Source organism: Aquarana catesbeiana, linkage group LG11, assembly GCF_042186555.1.
Source record: "Aquarana catesbeiana isolate 2022-GZ linkage group LG11, ASM4218655v1, whole genome shotgun sequence".
Lineage (NCBI taxonomy): Eukaryota > Metazoa > Chordata > Amphibia > Anura > Ranidae > Aquarana > Aquarana catesbeiana.
Window position 1 is genome coordinate 113156117 of NC_133334.1, and position 19226 is coordinate 113175342.

The following is a 19226-nucleotide window of genomic DNA, read 5'->3' on the forward strand; positions in this document are numbered from 1 at the left end:
ATTGATTTTTTTTTTTTTTTTAATGTGAGATCCCTTCAAGACTGTCTATGCTGATGCTGAGTGACTATCCTGTTATGCTGAGTCACAATCCTCTTCCTCCTCAATTTTCATGCTGATAGCTTGTAAGAACGTTTTTGGTTCTGGGCACCACCACCAGTGGCCAAGGCCCAATTTTTCAGCCCCTGTTTAACAGGGGCGTATAATTACAATTTTTGATGCAATACTTTGCAGCAGGGCTCATTCCTGCGCTCCAACTATAGCATCTCTGAGGGGTTGCAGTGTTGTGGCACCAGTGCCTAAGGCCCAATTTTTCTGCCCCTGTTCAACAGGGACATGTAATTACAATTCTTGATCTAATAATTCACAGCAGGGCCCGTTCCTGCACCCACCAAGAGTAACTGTAAGGGCTTACAGTGTTGTGGCAACACCCACACCTAAGGCCCCAATTTCTGCAGAGTATATAGGGCAGGCCCCTACTTTCAAACATCCAACTTACAAACGACTCCTACTTGCAAACGGAAGGAGACAACAGGAAGTGAGAAATCTACCCCTAGGAAGGGAAATTCTCTCCTGTAAGAGTTAATATGGGAAAAACGTGTCTCCTCTTCACTGATGCTTTATCACCAATCCTTGTTTCACTAAAAACCCCAAATTTTCAAAAAACATTTGTCATTGGGACAGAAAGTGAGGTGAAATATTCTGAAGAGGTGCACAGATAGCAAAACAAATGTTACAGGGGTGATAACCCTTCCCTATGTTTTCCAAAGAGCTTGAAAATTGATTTTTTGGCTTTTTAGGACAATAACTTGCATCTTAGCCTTTAAAATTAGCACTTTTGATTTCGAACGTTCGAGTCCCATAGACTTTAATGGGGTTCTAAAGTTTGCGCAAACTTTCGGTCCGTGTGCAGGTTCTGGTGCGACCCAAACTGGGGGTGTTTGCAGGTATGGTATGTCTTACTGTTATACTGTAATGTTACTTTGTTTTATTGTTAACCATCATTTGCTTAGCAGGTACGCCATTCAGTTGAAGCACGGATTTATTTGACTTGACAGCAGCAGCATTTGCTCCCACGATACATAAAGCCATGACTCCAGTGATGTAGGAGGTGATTTCACCACCACAGTTAAAAACAAAATGGTGCATGTATGCCCATCATTAGAAGTGGGTGGATGAAGGAAGGTATTCTAATGGTGGGCATACCCACCGATCAATCTCTTTTTTTCGTTCAGCCCACAGCCTGCATGAAAAAAAAATTACAATTACGTACTGGTATGTTGCTGGACTTTGAGTGGTCATGCCAAAATGATGCCTGTGGGTTTAGGTATCATCTTGGTATCATTCTTTTCAGCCAGCAGTCGGCTTTCATGTAAAAGCAATCCTAGTGGCTAATTAGCCTCTAGACTGCTTTTACCAGCAGTGGGAGAGAATGTCCCCCCCCCACCGTCTTCCATGGTTTTCTCTTGCTCTCCTGTCAGGGAACCTGAAAATGCAGCCGGTGGTTCTGCCAGCTGACCATAGAGCCGATCAGAGACCAGAATGGCTCCAATCATCTCTATGGCCTAAGAAACTGGACGCTACGAGCATTTCATGACTTAGATTTCGCCAAATGTAAACAGCGCCATTGGGAAATTGGGAAAGCATTTTATCACACCGATCTTGGTGTGGTCAGATGCTTTGAGGGCAGAGGAGAGATCTAGTGTCTAATAGACCCCATTTTTTTCAAAAAAAGAGTACCTGTCACTACCTATTGCTATCATAGGGGATATTTACATTCCCTGAGATAACAATAAAAATGATAAAAAAAAAAATGAAAGAAACAGTTTAAAAATTAAATAAAAAAGCAAAATAAATAATTAAAAAAAAAAAGCACCCCTGTCTCCACCTGCTCTCACGCTAAGGTGAACGCAAGCGTCATATGTAAACCGCAATTGCACCATGCATGTGAGGTATCACCGCAAAGGTCAGATCGAGTGCAGTAATTTTAACAGTAGACCACCTCTGTAAATCTAAAGTGGTAACCTGTAAATTCTTTTAAAGGCTTTTAAAAATGTATGTAGTTTGTCGCCGCTGCATGTTTGTGCGCAATTTTAAAGCATGTTGTGTTTGGTATCCATGTACTCAGCCTAAGATCATCTTTTTTATCTCATCAAACATTTGGGCAATATAGTGTGTTTTAGTGCATTAAAATTAAAAAAAGTGTGTTTTTTTCCAAAAAAAAAATGCGTTTGAAAAATCGATGCACAAATACTGTGTGAAACAAAAAATGAAACACCCATCATTTTAATCTGTAGGGCCTTTGCTTTAAAAATATATATAATGTTTGGGGGTTCAAAGTAATTTTCTTGCAAAAAAAAAAAAATTTTTCGTGTAAACAAAAAGTGTCAGAGAGGGCTTTGTCTTCAAGTGGTTAGAAGAGTGGGTGATGTGTGACATAAGCTTCTAAATGTTGTGCATAAAATGCCAGGACAGTTCAAAACCCCCCCCAATGACCCCATTTTGGAAACTAGACACCCCAAGCTATTTGCTGAGAGGCATGTCGAGTCCATGGAATATTTTTTATTTTGACACAAGTTGCGGGAAAAAGACAATTTTTTTTTTTTTTGCACAAAGTTGTCACTAAATGATATATTGCTCAAACATGCCATGGGAATATGTGAAATTCCACCCCAAATACATTCTGTTGCATCTCCTGAGTACAGGGATACCACATGTGTGAGACTTTTTGGGAGCCTAGCCGCGTACGGGACCCCGAAAACCGAGCACCGCCTTCAGGCTTTCTAAGGGTGTAAATTTTTTATTTCACTCCTCACTGCTTATCACAGTTTCAGAGGCCATGGAATGCCCAGATGGCACAACCCCCCCCCCCCCCCCCAAATGACCCCATTTTGGAAAGTAGACACCCCAAGCTATTTGCAGAGGGGTATGGTGAGTATTTTGCAGACCTCGCTTTTTGTCACAAAGTTTTGAAAATTGAAAAAAGAAAAAAAAAATGTTTCTTCATTTTCAAAAACAAATGAGAGCTGCAAAAACTCACCACGCCTCTCAGCAAATAGCTTGGGGTGTCTACTTTCCAAAATGGGGTCATGTGGGGGGGGGGGGGTTGTGCTATCTTGCTATCTTGGCATTTTATGGCCTTCGAAACTGTGATAGGTAGTGAGGAGTGATTGGTTTGCGGGGCCCCGTATGCGGGTAGGCTCCCAAAAAGTCCCACACATGTGGTATCTCCGTACTCAGGAGAAGCAGCAGAATGTATTTTGGGGTGTAATTCCACATATGCCCATGGCATGTTTGAGCAATATATCATTTAGTGACAACTTTGTGCAAAAAAAAAAAAAAGTTTGTCATTTTCCCGCAACGTGTGGCAAAATATAAAATATTCCATGGACTCAACATGCCTCTCAGCAAATAGCTTGGGGTGTCTACTTTCCAAAATGGGGCCATTTGAGGGGGGGGTTGTGCCATCTTGGCATTTTATGGCCTACCTGTGATAGGTAGTGAGGAGTGAAATCAAAAATGTACGCCCTAGAAATCCTAAAGGCGGTGCTTGGTTTTTGGGGCCCCGTACGTGGCTAGGCTTCCAAAAAGTCCCACACATGTGGTATCCCCATACTCAGGAGAAGCAGCTAAATGTATTTTGGGGTGCAATTCCACATATAACCATGGCATGTGTGAGCAATATATCATTTAATGACAACTTTTTGTAAAATATTTTTTTTTTTTTTGTCATTTTTCAATCACTTGGGACAAAAAAATAAATATTCAATGGGCTCAACATGTCTCTCCAAAATTTCCTTGGGGTGTCTACTTTCCAAAATGGGGTCATGGGGGGTGGGGGGGGGGGGTTGTACTGCCCCGCCATTTTAGCACCTCACGAAATGAGATAGGCGGTCATAAACTAAAAGCTATGTAAATTCCAGAAAATGTACCCTAATGTAGACGCTATAACTTTTGCGCAAACCAATAAATATACGCTTATTGACATTTTTTTTACCAAAGACATGTGGCTGAATACATTTTGGCCTAAATGTATGACTAAAATTGAGTTTATTGGATTTTTCTCATAACAAAAAGTAGAAAATATCATTTTTTTTCGAAATTTTTGGTCTTTTTCTGTTTATATCACAAAAAATAAAAATCGCAGAGGCAATCAAATACCATTAAAAGAAAGCTCTATTTGTATGAACAAAAGGACACAAAGTTCGTTTGGGTACAGCATTGCATGACCCCGCAATTACCAGTTAAATCAGCGCAGTGCCAAATTGTTAAAAGTCCTCTGGTCTTTAGGCAGCCGAATGGTCCGGGGCTTAAGTGGTTAAGGTCTGCATATTACTGATGTTTTCACTTGATGTTTGTGGACTTTTATTTGTGTGGATGCGCACTCATTGTATATGTATATGATTCCTAATTTGTCAAGTGGTTTCCTGTTTTCAGACATTTGTTGCTAGTGTAATGACCTAGATTGTGGCAGAATTAACACAACATATCATATGATTTTTGAACAGGTGCAAATGAATCTGACTTATTCAATGCTTTTCTGTTTTTTCTTTTTGCTTTTTTTTTATTTTTTAGACAAATTGCGACAGGTTGGAAAATCTGTGCCAAATCTGCCACGCATTTACCATGCGAAAAACAACAAGAACAAATCAATACAACACAATAATTAAATGAAATGTGACATTATGACAAATCTGTTTAAAACAGTTTCACTCCAGTTAATAGATGCAACTGGAACAATTTTATTGATAAACAGCCCCTAAAATATTTTTGAATGTGTTTTGATGTTTGCTTGAAGTTTTGTTTTAAAGAAACCCTGTCACCAGACCATGTACATTATTTCAGCAAAAATCTTCCTATAAGATTGATTGTGCATTTAAAGGTTGTAAAGGCAAAAGTTTTTTTGTACCTTCATGCATTCTATGCTGTTTTATCTGGGGGCACTTGGCTGGAGTGAGGGGCCAGGAGCATTGGTGTGGGACCCGAGAAGAGGAGGATTCAGGCTGCTTTGTGCAAAACCACTGCACAGAGCAGGCAGGTATAACATGTTTGTTATTTTGTTTTAAAAAGGAAATGCTAGAAACTGTGTCTGTGTTTTATTTTTGACACTATTTTTGGTGAATGAGTAGTATCCTATACTCATATACATGGGGGGGGGGGGAGGGGAAGCAAGATCTGGAGGCCCCTTGTTTAAGTTGGCCTCCAGATTCCAATAATGCTCTGCCCGCAGACTACCACTGGTCAGGGTTGTGGGGAAGGGGCCCTTGCTCTTGTCCCCATCAACATGATGATAAGGTGCTTTGGGGCAAGGAATCCTCCCATGTTGAGGGCTTGTGGCCTGGTATGGTTCAGGATGGGGGGGCGCGCTCCCTCGTCTCTCCCTTTACCCAGCCTGCCAGGATGCATACTCAGATAAGGGTCTAGTATGGATTTGGAGAGGGACCCCTTGCCATTTTTTTTTATTTTGCCATGGGGTTCCCCTTAAAACCCATACCAGACCCGAAAGGTCTGGTATTGATTGGGGGGGACCCCCACACTGTTTTTATTTTTTTCTCAATTTATATTCAAAACTGAAGATGTGTGATTCAGAAGGGTTCCCACAGAAGGCAATTTGCCTGGAATTTGCATCCGAACTACACCGCAGTTTTTAGAAAACACACAGGAATCTTTTTACGTTTGCACTGAAATTGCACTGCCGCTGCACCGCACAAGCTGGTTTGCTTTACTTGTGATGCGGATCAGATGCTGTTCAAAATCCATTCAATTCGCATATATGTGAACCGAGCCTAACTCATCTGATGCTTGTTGTTTCCTGTAAAAGCCTCCCTTTAATAGACATCAGCTGGATGTGATATTGGATGTGATGTCAGCAGCCCCAACAGACTTAGAGCTGTCATTCAAGTGACACCCTATGTTTGACTTTCCCAACTAATTATTTCTGGGGGTTGCTTGATCAATAAGTAAATTTCTATCTCAGATATGTAACCACTGATAGGGATGAGCTTTCTGTTCGGGTCGAACATTGGCTGTTCGTCCGTTCATCGAAAAACGAACATTATGGGCCATTCGTGCCAAATTCGAGTGGTGCGTAATGGCCCATAATGCACTGCGGGAGCGCAGTGCATTGCTGTCTGATGATTGGCCAAGCATGCACTATGACCCGCATGCTTTGGCCAATCACAGCGCCGTCAGCAAAGAGAGCCATAATTGGCCAAAGGCAAGGTGCCTTTGGCCAATTATGGCTCAGGGGGTTAAGTCCACGCCCCACACTATATAAGGCCACCTACACGTCGGAAAAAAGAATTGAATAATACAGCGCTCTCGGGTTACAACAATAATATATGTAAAAATCATGAAGCAATGTGACAGCAGTGTACGGATAGTGTTTTGCCACTGTATGGTGAACAGTGACACTACACAATGGTTAAAAAGAATATAAAAACAGTTAGAATGTCAAAATACAAAGGAAATGAATCTGTCCACAGAGGGCTGCCAGTTCGGAGTAAGAATGAACAAGAACTCTGGAATGGAGAAACGAAAAAGAACAGCGCCCTCTAAGTGCAGTATACAGGCTGGTTTAAGCGATAAAAAATGGTTTTAAAAACACTCACAAAGGTGAAGAAACAATAGGCATGATGTATTATCCGCTCCCGATGGCCGACATGCATGTCCCTTCCTCAGGCTTGGAGGAAGGGCCATCCAAGCCTGAGGAAGGGACATGCATGTCCCGAACGCGAGCACCTCCCGCTGACCCGACCCGGAAGTGACGTCCGCTACAGCGAGCAGTGTCATCCACTGTTCCTCGCTCCTATTCACTGGACAGCACAGTGAACCAGCGGTGTGACCGGCGTAGGATCTGATCCAGGAGACACAGCCACCGCCACATCTCACGGACCTCCCCCACTCTCACCCGGCCATTGGGAGCGGATGATATATCATGCCTATTGTTTCTTCACCTTTGTGAGTGTTTTTAAAACCATTTTTTATCGATTAAACCAGCCTGTATACTGCACTTAGAGGGCGCTGTTCTTTTTCGTTTCACCTACACGTCGGCCCTGTGTAATGTGTTGCTGGCGTTGACCGAGAGAGTGTCATTTCATTTAGATTGGGCAGGCGATTTAGTTAGCTGCAGTGTATTTATTATATGTAGCACTACCCCCCTAGGAGCTGCTGATGAATGTATAATCCTGTACCCTACCTATCATCCCCAAGAACAGTCTCCACCCCTCTGTCACACCTGTATGGTAATTTTAGTGTAAGACCCAGTTGTAAAGAGGAACACAGTAATGGTACACGACACAGTATATTTACCATAATCTTGGAACCCGTCACTTCACCAGCTGTAGTACTAGATGGAGTCTCCCACGAGTTGTTAATTAACCACTTAGGAAGTTTACTAAGAGAATGATTAACACAATAAACGCTGTGGTAACTCAGATATAAAGAATAACAGTAGGAAACAGTCAATGTGTATATGAACTGAGAAATCAATGATCACATGGAGGGTATATGCAGACAGATGCACAGTGGGACTAACTCTCAATATTATACAACACTTATATTAAGCGCTTTCCCACTGCAGCCTCAATGAACACCCCAAACCCAAACATATTACACATAAACAGGATAAATCAGTATAATATTGAGTCCTATACTCTAGGGCTCTCCCTAGGCTGCAATCTAATGTTCAGAGAGTATAGTGACACCCTGATGCCTTGCTGAAGGTAAAAAAAGTACTTTTCCTTGATTTAGTCTTCAGCTATCCCTTTGATTTGAACTGCAGTTATTTGTAATCCACAGGAAAGAACATAAAGAAACAGACTGTAGAATGATGAGTGTAATGAGAACTATTCCTTTGTTGATGATAAACAAACAACACTCCTTTAACTCTTTCTTGTGAACTGTAATGGTAATGCAGTACCACCTTTGCAGCATGGGTTGTAATAAACCCCAGAGTTCCGCTGTGCACAGCCTATGAATAAGCAGAACCACCTCCGTGGGACTACAAGTCTCACCAGAAAACAGTGTATTCTATTGGTCTGGGGCCTGCAAGTGCCCGCTCACCACAACAGGCCCAGGTCCTGTAGGATTCTTCCGTACTCCTTCCTTGCGATCTCCGTCTGATCCAAAGCCGGCGCCGTCACACTGCATCATTCCTACAGATGGCTGATGGCTGGAATACAGGAAAACTCCAGATGTCTTGGGTCCTCGAGTCCATCCACACTCGGGTACAGCTGGTTGTGCTCTGGAACTCCTCTGAGGCTGATCGATTCCACTCTGCGCCTTACAGGCCGCAGTCTCTCGGTCACCCTCACAGACATCCTTGCAGGTTGGTATTGAATGGCGTCCCAAGAGAGTGGAAACATGCCACGCCTGTCCCTTTTATCTGCTTACCCAGCAGGCTGTTCTGTGACTTGGCATTGTGGTAGGTGAACTGGGCATTGTAGATCAGTAGTTCCCAGACTGAGTTAAGCACATGAGTCATTTCCTCATTAAACTATTAATCCCACAATGCATTACTGTTTGCTGCTAAAATAGAGAAAAGTTCATGCCAAATTTGTGGCTGCCACTAGAGGGAGCCATTCCCTTAAGGAACAACACATTACTCAGTAAGATGACTTTGTTAAACCCCTGCATTATATATATATATATATATATATATATATATATATATATATATATATATATATATACACACACTGTATCCAGTTTAGCTAGATCTGACTGCAGTCAGTTCCTGGTGTACTCTTTCTAATATACTTCAGGCAGGCAGGTGATTCAGTTAGCTGCAGTGTATTTAATATATATATATACAGTCAGTCTCATATATATATATATCCACTGTAACCAGTTTAGCTATATCTCACTGCAGTCCGTTCCTGGTGTACTCTAATATACCTCAGGCAGGCGCAGGTGATTCAGTTAGCTGCAGTGTATTTAATACATATATACAGTCAGTCTCATATATATATATATATATATATATATATATATATATATATAATTATTATTATACAGGATTTATATAGCACCGACAGTTTACGCATCGCTTTACAACATGAGGGCAGACAGTACAATTACAATATAATTCAATACAAGAGGAAGCAGAAGGCCCTGCTCGTTAGAGCTTACAATATATATCCACTGTATCCAGTTTAGCTATATCTCACTGCAGTCCATTCCTGGTGTACTCTTTCTAATATACTTCAGGCAGGCAGATGATTCAGTTAGCTGCAGTGTATTTAATATATATATATATATACCGACAGTCTCATATATACAGTATATACATCCACTGTATCCAGTTTAGCTAGATCTGAATGCAGTCCGTTCCTGTTGTACTCTTTCTAATATACTTCAGGCAGGCAGGTAATTCAGTTAGCTGCAGTGTATTTAATATATATATATATACAGTCAGTCTTGTGTATATATATCCACTGTATCCACTTTAGCTATATCTCACTGCAGTCCGTTCCTGGTGTACTTTTTCTAATATACTTCAGGCAGGCAGGTGATTCAGTTAGCTGCAGTGTTTTTAATATATATATACAGTCAGTCTTGTATATATATATATATATATATATATATATATATATATATATATATATATATATACATATATATCTAGATCTGACTGCAGTCCGTTCCTGGTGTACTGTTACTAATATACTTTCGGGCAGGCAGGTGATTCAGTGATCTACAGTGCATAAAATATATATACAGTCTCCTACATATATCCACTGCATTCTAGTCTAGCCAAGCCTATATCTGACTGCAGGCCATTGCTGGTGTACATTTTCAAATATACTTTCAGGCAGGCAGGTGATTCAGTGATCTGCAGTGCATAAAATATATATACAGTCTCCTACATATATCCACTGCATTCTAGTCTAGCCAAGCCTATATCTGACTGCAGGCCATTGCTGGCGTACGTTTTCAAAATACACTTTCAGGCAGGTGATTCAGTGATCTGCAGTGCATAATATATATATACAGTCTCCTACATATATATCCACTGCATTCTAGTCTAGCCAAGCCTATATCTGACTGCAGGCCATTGCTGGTGTACTTTTTAAAATACACTTTCAGGCAGGCAGGCAGGTATTTCAGTGATCTGCAGTGCATTAAATATATATACAGTCTCCTACATATATATATCCACTGCATTCCAGTCTAGCCAAGCCTATATCTGACTGCAGGCCATTCCTGGTGTACGTTTTCAAATACACTTTCAGGCAGGCAGGCAGGCAGGTGATTCAGTGATCTTCAGTGCATTAAATATATATACAGTCTCCTACATATATATATATATATATATCCACTGCATTCTACTCTAGTCAAGCCTATATCTGACTGCAGGCCATTCCTGGTGTACTTTTTCTAGTAAATTTCAGGCAGTGTTTTGCTAATAAAATTTTACAGCATGGAAGGCCACCAAGGAGAGGCAGACGCTCACAGGCCCCTAAAAGAGGTCAAGCAGGCTCTGTGTCTACAGCCAACAGTGCTGGTCATGGACACGGTGTATCCTCAGCACGTGGCCATGGAGCACGCTTGTCCTTTTTTTCGGCAGCTGGCCGTGTTGATCCACAACATGCAGAAGAGTTGGTAGAGTGGATAACTAAGCTGTCCTCATCCTCCTCATCCTCTGTAACCTAGGCTCAGAGTAGTTTGCCTGCCAATGCAGCTGCCAAAGTGGCCTATTCCATCAGCTCAATGTCATCAGTCACTCGTTTCCTAGCCCCACCATCATGCACGGAGGAGTCCCCTGAACTGTATGACCACAGTGTCAGGTACATGCTGCAGAAGGATGCACGGCATTTTGAAGGCTCCAATGATGGTACCCAGGTTGGGGAAGGCAGTAACGTAACCCCAGAGAGAGGGGGTGCCCAAGAAGGACAAGACTGGCAGTCATGTTCCCCCAGCTGCAGCATACTGCCAGCTTTTCTCCAGTGACGAGGAGGGAGGGGATGATGAGGTCACTGACTCCACGTGGGTGCCTGATAGAAGAGAGGAGGAGGAGGAGAAGGTGGAGGCACATCAACGAGGCAGGATGCCCTCCAGGGGCAAGCTTAAGAGCAGCCACCCGACTGCATCACACCGCAGAGCTCCGCATGTGCAGGGCGCTGCTGACTTCCCGCGTATTTTGAAAAGTTCTTTGGTGTGGGCCTTTTTTGATACGTGTGCAGCAGATCGCACCAGTGCTGTTTGCAACATATGTCTGAAGCGTATCAAGCGTGGCCAAATCAGCAGCCGCTTGGGCACCACATGCTTGACCAGACATATGTCGACCTCCAATGCAGTCCATTGGCAACAGTACTTAAAAGACCCACATCAAAGAACAAGGTGGACCTCTACTTGCTCTTCATCAGCTGGGATCTCCAACCCCACTATACCTTCAGTCCTCTCAGAAACCTGCACTGAGATGAGTGAAGGTGTAGAATTAGGTGTGCCAAGTACTTGCAAATTTCTCTACCCCAGTTGCTAAACCGTAGAAAGAAATTCGGTCCCAGCCATCCACATGCTCAGCAGCTGAATGCTAGCTTGGCTAAATTGCTGGCACTCCAACTGCTGGCTTTTCAGCTGGTAGACTCTGCCCCCTTTCGTGAATTTGTGGAATGTGCGGTACCTCAGTGGCAGGTTCCCTAACGCCATTTCTTTTCACAGAAGGCCTCGTTGAACAGGGCGGTCAGCGCTAAGGTGCGCATTACCACTGACTCATGGTCTAGCAGGCATGGACAGGGACTTTACCTTTCTTTCACGGCACACTGGGTAACTCTGCTGGCAGCTGGGAAGGATGCAGGACAGGGTGCAGTATTGTTGTAGCTTGTTTCGCCACCATGCCTCCAAAATGCTAGTAGTGGTGATTCTGCCACCCCTCTCTCCTCCACCCCCTCCTCTTCTTCCTTTATGGCCTCTTCCTCTGCAGATTTGTCCTCGGAACCAGCTCCATAGGTGTTCAAGGGGCTACACAAGCACTCAGGCAAAAAGATGCCATGCGGTGCTTGAGTTGGTCTGCTTAGGGGACAGGAGCCACACTGGGGCAGAGATTGTGTCATCTCTGCAGGGGCAGACTCAGAGGTGGTTGACGCCACTCCAGCTTCAGCCAGGAATTGTGGTTTGCGACAATGGCACCAACCTCCTCTCCGACCTCCGACAGGGACACTTGACCCATGTTCCCTGTTTGGCTCACATCCTTAATTTGGTGGTGCAGCTGTTCTTGTACAGGTACCGGGGCTTACAGGATCTCACGAGACAGGCCAGGAAAGTCTGTGGGCATTTCCGCCAGTCATATAATGTCAGTGCTCGGCTGGCTGACATTCAAAGAGAATGCAACCTGCCCAAGAACCGCCTCATTTGTGACATGCCCACCAGGTGGAACTCAACGTTGGCAATGCCGCAGCGGCTTCACATGCAGCAGAGGGCCATCAATGAGTACCTATGTGAGTATGGCACCAGAACAGGGTCAGCGGAGCTTGGCTTTTTTTCACCACGCCAGTGGCTACTGATCAAGGATGCATGCACTGTCCTGTCACCATTTGAGGAGGCCACGAGGATGGTGAGCAGTGACAGACAGTACATGCATCAGTGATACTGTCCCTCTTGTCTTCCTGTTGGAGCACACGCTTCATGGAATAATGGAGAGGCCACTTGAGGCAGAACAGAGGGAGGAAGAGGAGGACTTCCTTACCTCTCAAGGCCCCCTTTATCCAGACAGTATTCCTGCGGGCCCGCCAATCACACAGGCAGAGGAGGAGGAGGATGAGGATTGTGTCAGCATGGAGGTGGAGCCTGGCACTCAGCATCAGCAGCAGTCTTCAAGGGATCGTTCTCAGTCCCCAGAAACCCATGGACTTGTACGTGGCTGGGAGGAGGTGGCTGTGGATCATGTCATCCTTAGTGACCCAGAGGACTCTGGATCGAATGCCTCAGCAAACCTTCGCTGCATGGCCTCTCTGATTCTGCAAAGCCTGCGAAAGGACCCTCGGACTCGTGGTATCAAGGAGAGGGATCATTACTGGCTGGCAACCCTTCTTGATCCACATTACAAGGGTAAGGTTGCAGAACTTATCCAGCCTTCGCAGAGGGAGCAGAGGATGAAACATCTTCGGGAGCCCTTGCAGAAAGGTTTGTGCAATGCGTTTGCAGAACCTGGGAGATTACAATTTCCTGGTCCTCCTGAACAACGTGTTGCTGAGGCTTCGGTCAGTGACAGAAGGAGCGGTGGAGAAGGTGGCCGTCTGACCGATGCATTCAGACAATTCTTTAGTCTGCAACCCCAAGGTCTGATTGGTTCCAGCAACCATTGCCACCGTCTGATTTACATGGTGCAGGAATACCTAGGGGCAAGATCAGACTTGGAGACCTTTCCAACCGAAAATCCACTGGGTTACTGGGTGTTGAGGATGGATCACTGGCCAGAGCTTGCACAATATGCAATTGAGCTTCTGGCCTGTCCTGCATCCAGTGTTCTTTCTGAACGCACATTCTGTGCTGCTGGAGGCTTTGTAACCGATCACAGAGTGCGCCTGTCCACAGACTCAGTTGATCGGCTCACTTTCATAAAAATGAATCAGTCTTGGATCACCAACTGCCAAGCACCTGATGCTGATGTAACCAATTAATTTTTCTATGAATGTGAGATCCCTTGAAGACTGCCTATGCTGAGTGACTATCCTATTCCTCCTCAATGTTCATGTTGATAGCTTCTAAGAACATTTTTGTTTCAGGGCACCACCAGCAGTGCCTAAGGTCCAATTTTTCTGCCCCTGTTTAACAAGGGCGTATAATTATAATTTTTGCTGTAATATTTCGCAGCAGGGCTCGTTCTTTTGCGCTCAACTAGAGTATCTGTGAGGGGTTGGAGTGTTGTGGCACCACCACCAGTGCCTAAGGCCCAATTTTTCTGCCCCTCTTTAACAGTGGCATATAATTATAATGTTTGCTGTAATATTTTGCAGCAGGGCTCGTTCTTGCGCTCAACTAGAGTATCTGTGAGGGGTTGAAGTGTTGTGGCACCGGCACCAGTGCCTAAGGCCCAATTTTTCTGCCCCTGTTTAACAGGGGCATGTAATTACAATATTTGCTCTAATATTTCACAGCAGGGCCCATTCCCGCACTCAACAAGAGTATCTGTGAGGCTTTACAGTGTTGTGCCACCACCACCACCACCGCTTAAGGTCCAATTTTTCTGCCCCTGTTTAACAGGGGCATGTAATTACAATATTTGCTCTAATATTTCACAGCAGGGCTTGTTCCTGCGCTCAACAACAGAATCTGTGAGGGGTTACAGTGTTGTGGCACCACCACTGCCTAAGACCCAATTTTTCTGCCCCTGTTTTACAGGGGCGTGTAATTACAATTTTTGATCTAATATTTCACAGCAGGGCCCGTTCCTGCACCCACCAAGAGTAACTGTGAGGGCTTACAGTGTTGTGGCACCACCACAACCAAAATCCCAATTTTTTCTGCCCCTGTTTAACAGTGTTGTGGCACCACCACCACTGCCTAAGACCCAATTTTTCTGCCCCTGTTTTACAGGGGCATGTAATTACAATTTTTGATCTAATATTTCACAGCAGGGCCCGTTCCTGCACCCACCAAAAGTAAATGTGAGGCTTACAGTGTTGTGGCACCACCACCACCAAAATCCCAATTTTTCTGCCCCTGTTTTACAGGGGCATGTGATTACAATTCTTGATATAAAATATCACAGCAGGGCCTGTTCCTGCGCCCACCAAGAGTAACTGTGAGGGCTTACAGTGTTGTGGCACCACCACCAGTCCACCACCACCAAAGGCCCAATTTTTCTGCCCCTGTTTAAAAGTGCCATGCAATTACAATTTTTGATATAATTTTTCACAGCAAAGCCTGTTCCTGCGCCCACCAAGAGTAACTGTGAGGGCTTACAGTGTTGTGGCACCACCACCAGTCCACCACCACCAAAGGCCCAATTTTTCTGCCCCTGTTTAAAAGTGCCATGCAATTACAATTTTTGATATAATTTTTCACAGCAAAGCCTGTTCCTGCGCCCACCAAGAGTAACTGTGAGGGCTTACAGTGTCGTGGCACCACCACAACAAAGGCCCAATTTTTCTGCCCCTGTTTAACAGGGGCATGTAATTACAATTCTTGATATAATATTTCACAGCAGGGCCCGTTCCAGCACCCACCAAGAGTAACTTACAGTGTTCTGGTACCACCAACACCTAAGGCCCAATTTTCTGCAGAGTATATAGGGCAGGCCGCATAGTATATACAGGCAGTCCCCTACTTTCAAACATCCGACTTACAAACGACTCCTACTTACAAATGGAGGGAGACAACAGGAAGTGAGAGGAAATCTACCCCTAAGAAGGGAAATTCTCTCCTGTAAGAGTTAATATGGGAAAAAGGTGTCTCCACTGATGCTTTATCACCAATCCTTGTTTTCCTAATAACCCCAAATTTTCAAAATCCAATTTTCATTGGGACAGAAAGTAAGGTGAAATCTTCTGAACAGGGGCACAGACAGCAAAACAAATGTTACAGGGGTGATGATAACCCTTCCCTATGTTATCCAAAAAGCTTAAAAATTGATTTTTTGGCTGGAGCTACACTTACAAAATGTACCTGTTCCAAAATTACAAACAGATTATACTTAAGAACAAACCTACAGTCCCTGTCTTGTTTGCACCGCCTGTATACTGCTGTTCCGAGTATATAGGGCCTGGGGGCCCCCACGCCTTTTCTTTTTTCAATTTGGGTTTGGGGCTCCCCTTAATATCCATACAAGACCCAAAGGGCCTGGTAATGGGCTGGGGGGGGTTACCCATGCCATTTTTCTCAATAATTTTCATCCATATTGCCAGGACCCGACATTACATTACAGCCGCAAGCAGTTTTAAATGACTTTTATTCCTTTAGAAATGTCATTTTGTGCAGGGACTGTTCTAAACACGGGAAACACATGCACTTTACAGGCATTCTATAGTCACCCCCCAGGTACGATATTTAAAGGAATATTTACCTTTTATTTTTTCACTTTAAGCATCATTAAAATCACTGCTCCCGAAAAAACAGCCTTTCTTAAAACTTTTTTTGCATTGATACATGTCCCCTGGGGCAGGACCCGGGTCCCCAAACACTTTTTAGGACAATAACTTGCATATTAGTCTTTAAAATTCGCACTTTTGATTTTTCACGTTCGGGTCTCATAGACTTTAATGGTGTTCGAATGTTCACGCAAACTTTCGGTCCGTTCGCATGTTCTGCCGCGAACCGAACCGGGGGTGTTCGGCTCATCCCTAACCACTGACACCTATGATGTTTTTAGCTATCTGTAAGAGGAGCATTCTTCCCATTGAAGTTAATGTACTGTGAGCTTAAGGTAAAAAATCTTTTAATAGTAGCGCCCTCCCCCCCAGCCATCTTAAATACTCACCTGTGCCCGATCTTGATCCAGCTCTGTGCAGGTCTGCAGCAGCTCTTCCGCCCTCTCCCGGTTCCCACAGGCTTGGCTTAGAGCAGTGGGCGCCATTGGTTCCTGCTGCTGTCAGTCAAAACCTCTAAGCAGAGAGCGGATCGGGGCGGGGGGCAACTACTCAGCTAAGTATAACTTTTGTTATTTTAATGTTAAAAAAAGGAAGCTTTACAATCACTTTAAGCCACTCTCAATACTATATGTCTCTGCTCTGTAGGCTCTTCACAAAGGTAAAATACATCAGATTTATTCATTAGAATTAAAGTTCAAAACAAGTAAGACCTCTGCTTTGGTGCTTTAGATGTTCCCTCTATCCTAATTTTCAGCAACACTACAGAAAATATTGCTTTATTAAATAATGTATTCTCCTTTTTTTCCTAGTTTCTTCCTGGATGTATATTTCACAATGACCCGATCAGGTTTTCTTCAATGGGGTTTTTTATTTGCAACACAGGCTGTTGTGTTTTTTGTCTGTGCTGTGCTGCTTAACATGAACTGCAGATATAATATTCAGCCACAGTCCAGAATGAATCAACCTTCATCCAAAACAGAAAAACAAAAGGAACATCTCATTCTTCTGTGGTCCCGACCTTTTGGGGAATGGTTTACGCTCAACCAATGTCCATTAGCTTTCCATGGTGATCCATGCATATTTACTGAAAATAAAAGTTTTTATCATTTGGCAGATGCAGTGGTTATACATCACAGAGAAGTGAGCACCTTCGAGTTACTGTTGCCACCAAGTCCAAGACCTGAAAAACAGTACTGGGTTTGGTTTAATCTGGAGTCCCCAAACAATAGCCCAAATTTAAGCATGATGGACAATATATTTAACCTCACAATGACTTACCGGGCAGACTCCGACATCTTTACTCCTTATGGATGGATAGAGAGACATGATGGGACTGAACTCTTCAGTATACCAGCAAAATCTAAGCTTGTAGCTTGGGTAGTGAGCAACTGGGACCCAAATTATGAAAGGTCTAAATACTATGAAGAACTTAAACATCATATAGAAATTGACCTCTATGGAAAATATCATATGAAGTTACCAAAAGCCAACCAGTCCTTAATTCTGTCCAAATACAAGTTCTACTTGTCTTTTGAAAACTCTAGAGGCACTGATTATATTACTGAAAAGCTTTGGAACAATGCTTTTCTTTCAGCAGCAGTGCCAATTGTAATGGGGCCTTCTCGTGAAAACTATGAACGTTTCATTCCTCAAGATTCCTTCATTCATGTGGATGACTTCTCCAGTGCCCAGCAGCTAGCTGCTTACATTTTAGAACTTGACAAAGACGATGAAAAATATCAAACTTATTTCCGATGGAGGAATGTTTTTAACCCTAAAATAGCTGATGGCTGGAGTACATTCTACTGCAAAATGTGTAGGGCATTAAAAGATGCTCCATCATATAGAATCATACCCAACCTGGAAAAATGGTTTAGAACATCACTGTATAGCAAATAAAATTTTGTAGTGTTAACATGTTCTGATAAAGTGTAAACATCACAATACACTAAGAAAGACATATTTGTTAATGATGTGTTGTTTTAAGATGGTGGCAAAATGGTGCGATACCTACTTTACATGCCAGTTGCGGCTGGTGCTCACATTTTTTTTGGGGGGGGTCAAACGAACTGAAAAATTCTGAAAAATACTGAAACAAAAACATCAAATGCAGCCTTGCTGTGCCCATCTTATGCAGCCACTGCTCCCCATCATATGCTGCCAACTGTGCCCAGCAAATGCAGCCAACTGTGCCCATCATATAGAGCCACTGTGCCCATCATATACAGCCACTATGCCCATCATAAGCAGCCAACTGTGCCCATCATGTACAGCCACTGGGCCCTTCATATGCAGCCAACTGTGCTCATCATATACCGCCAACTGTGCCCATCATATGCAGCCACTGTGCCCCATCATATGCAGCCAACTGTGCTCATTATATGCAGCCACTGTGCCCCATCATATGCAGCCACTGTGCTCATTATATGCAGCCACTGTGCCCCATCATATGCAGCCATTGTGCCCCATCATATGCAGCCACTGTGCCCCATCATATGCAGCCAACTGTGCCTATGATATGCATCCAACTGTGCCCAGCAAATGCAGCCATTTTGCCCATCATATACATCTACTGTGCCCATCATATGCAGCCATTTTGCCCATCATATACAGCCACTGTGCCCATCATATGCAGCCAACTGTGCCCATCATATACAGCAACTGTGCCCATCATATGCAGCCAACTGTGCCCATCATATACAGGCACTGTGCCCATCATATGCAGCCAACTGTGCCCATCATATACAGCCACTGTGCCCATCATATGCAGCCAACTGTGCCCATCATATACAGCCACTGAGCCCATCATATACAGCCAACTGTGACACTCGCTCGCTCGCTTGCTGTCTGCCCGACACTTACCCCATCGTGATGGCGGGTCAGGCAGCAGGTGACGGCAATGAGCTGTGGGACAGGTAGCGCGAGTCAGGCGGCAACTCCTGTGTCCTCCGTGCATCTCTTTTTGCTTTCTGCTAGGCGGCCAATGGGATCGCTTGTGCCTTCAGCCAATCAGGTGACGGGTATTAGATCTGCGCCTCCTGATTGGATGAGAAGTAGTTCAGTGTTAGAAAAGCAAATATTAATTCGCTTTTCTAACACATCTGGGTGGACTCCGAGTGCAATGCTCTGTGCTCTGTGAGTCCACCTTTTTTGAAGCCTGTTAGAGCCTATGGCTCTAATTAGGTGCTTCAAAAAAAA

At 43.9% G+C, this 19226-nt stretch overlaps 1 protein-coding gene across 1 annotated transcript in view; it reads left to right on the forward strand.

Annotated features, from left to right (window-relative positions):
* The window catches only part of LOC141112992 (3-galactosyl-N-acetylglucosaminide 4-alpha-L-fucosyltransferase FUT3-like), a 66472-nt gene extending 48209 nt beyond the window's left edge, over window positions 1–18263 (forward strand). Inside the window, exon 2 of the mRNA XM_073606068.1 lies at window positions 16838–18263. Coding sequence (XP_073462169.1) covers window positions 16838–17927 — 1090 coding nt within the window. The 3' untranslated portion in view covers window positions 17928–18263. The remainder of the gene's footprint in view (window positions 1–16837) is intronic.
* The last annotated feature ends 963 nt before the right edge of the window (window positions 18264–19226 follow it).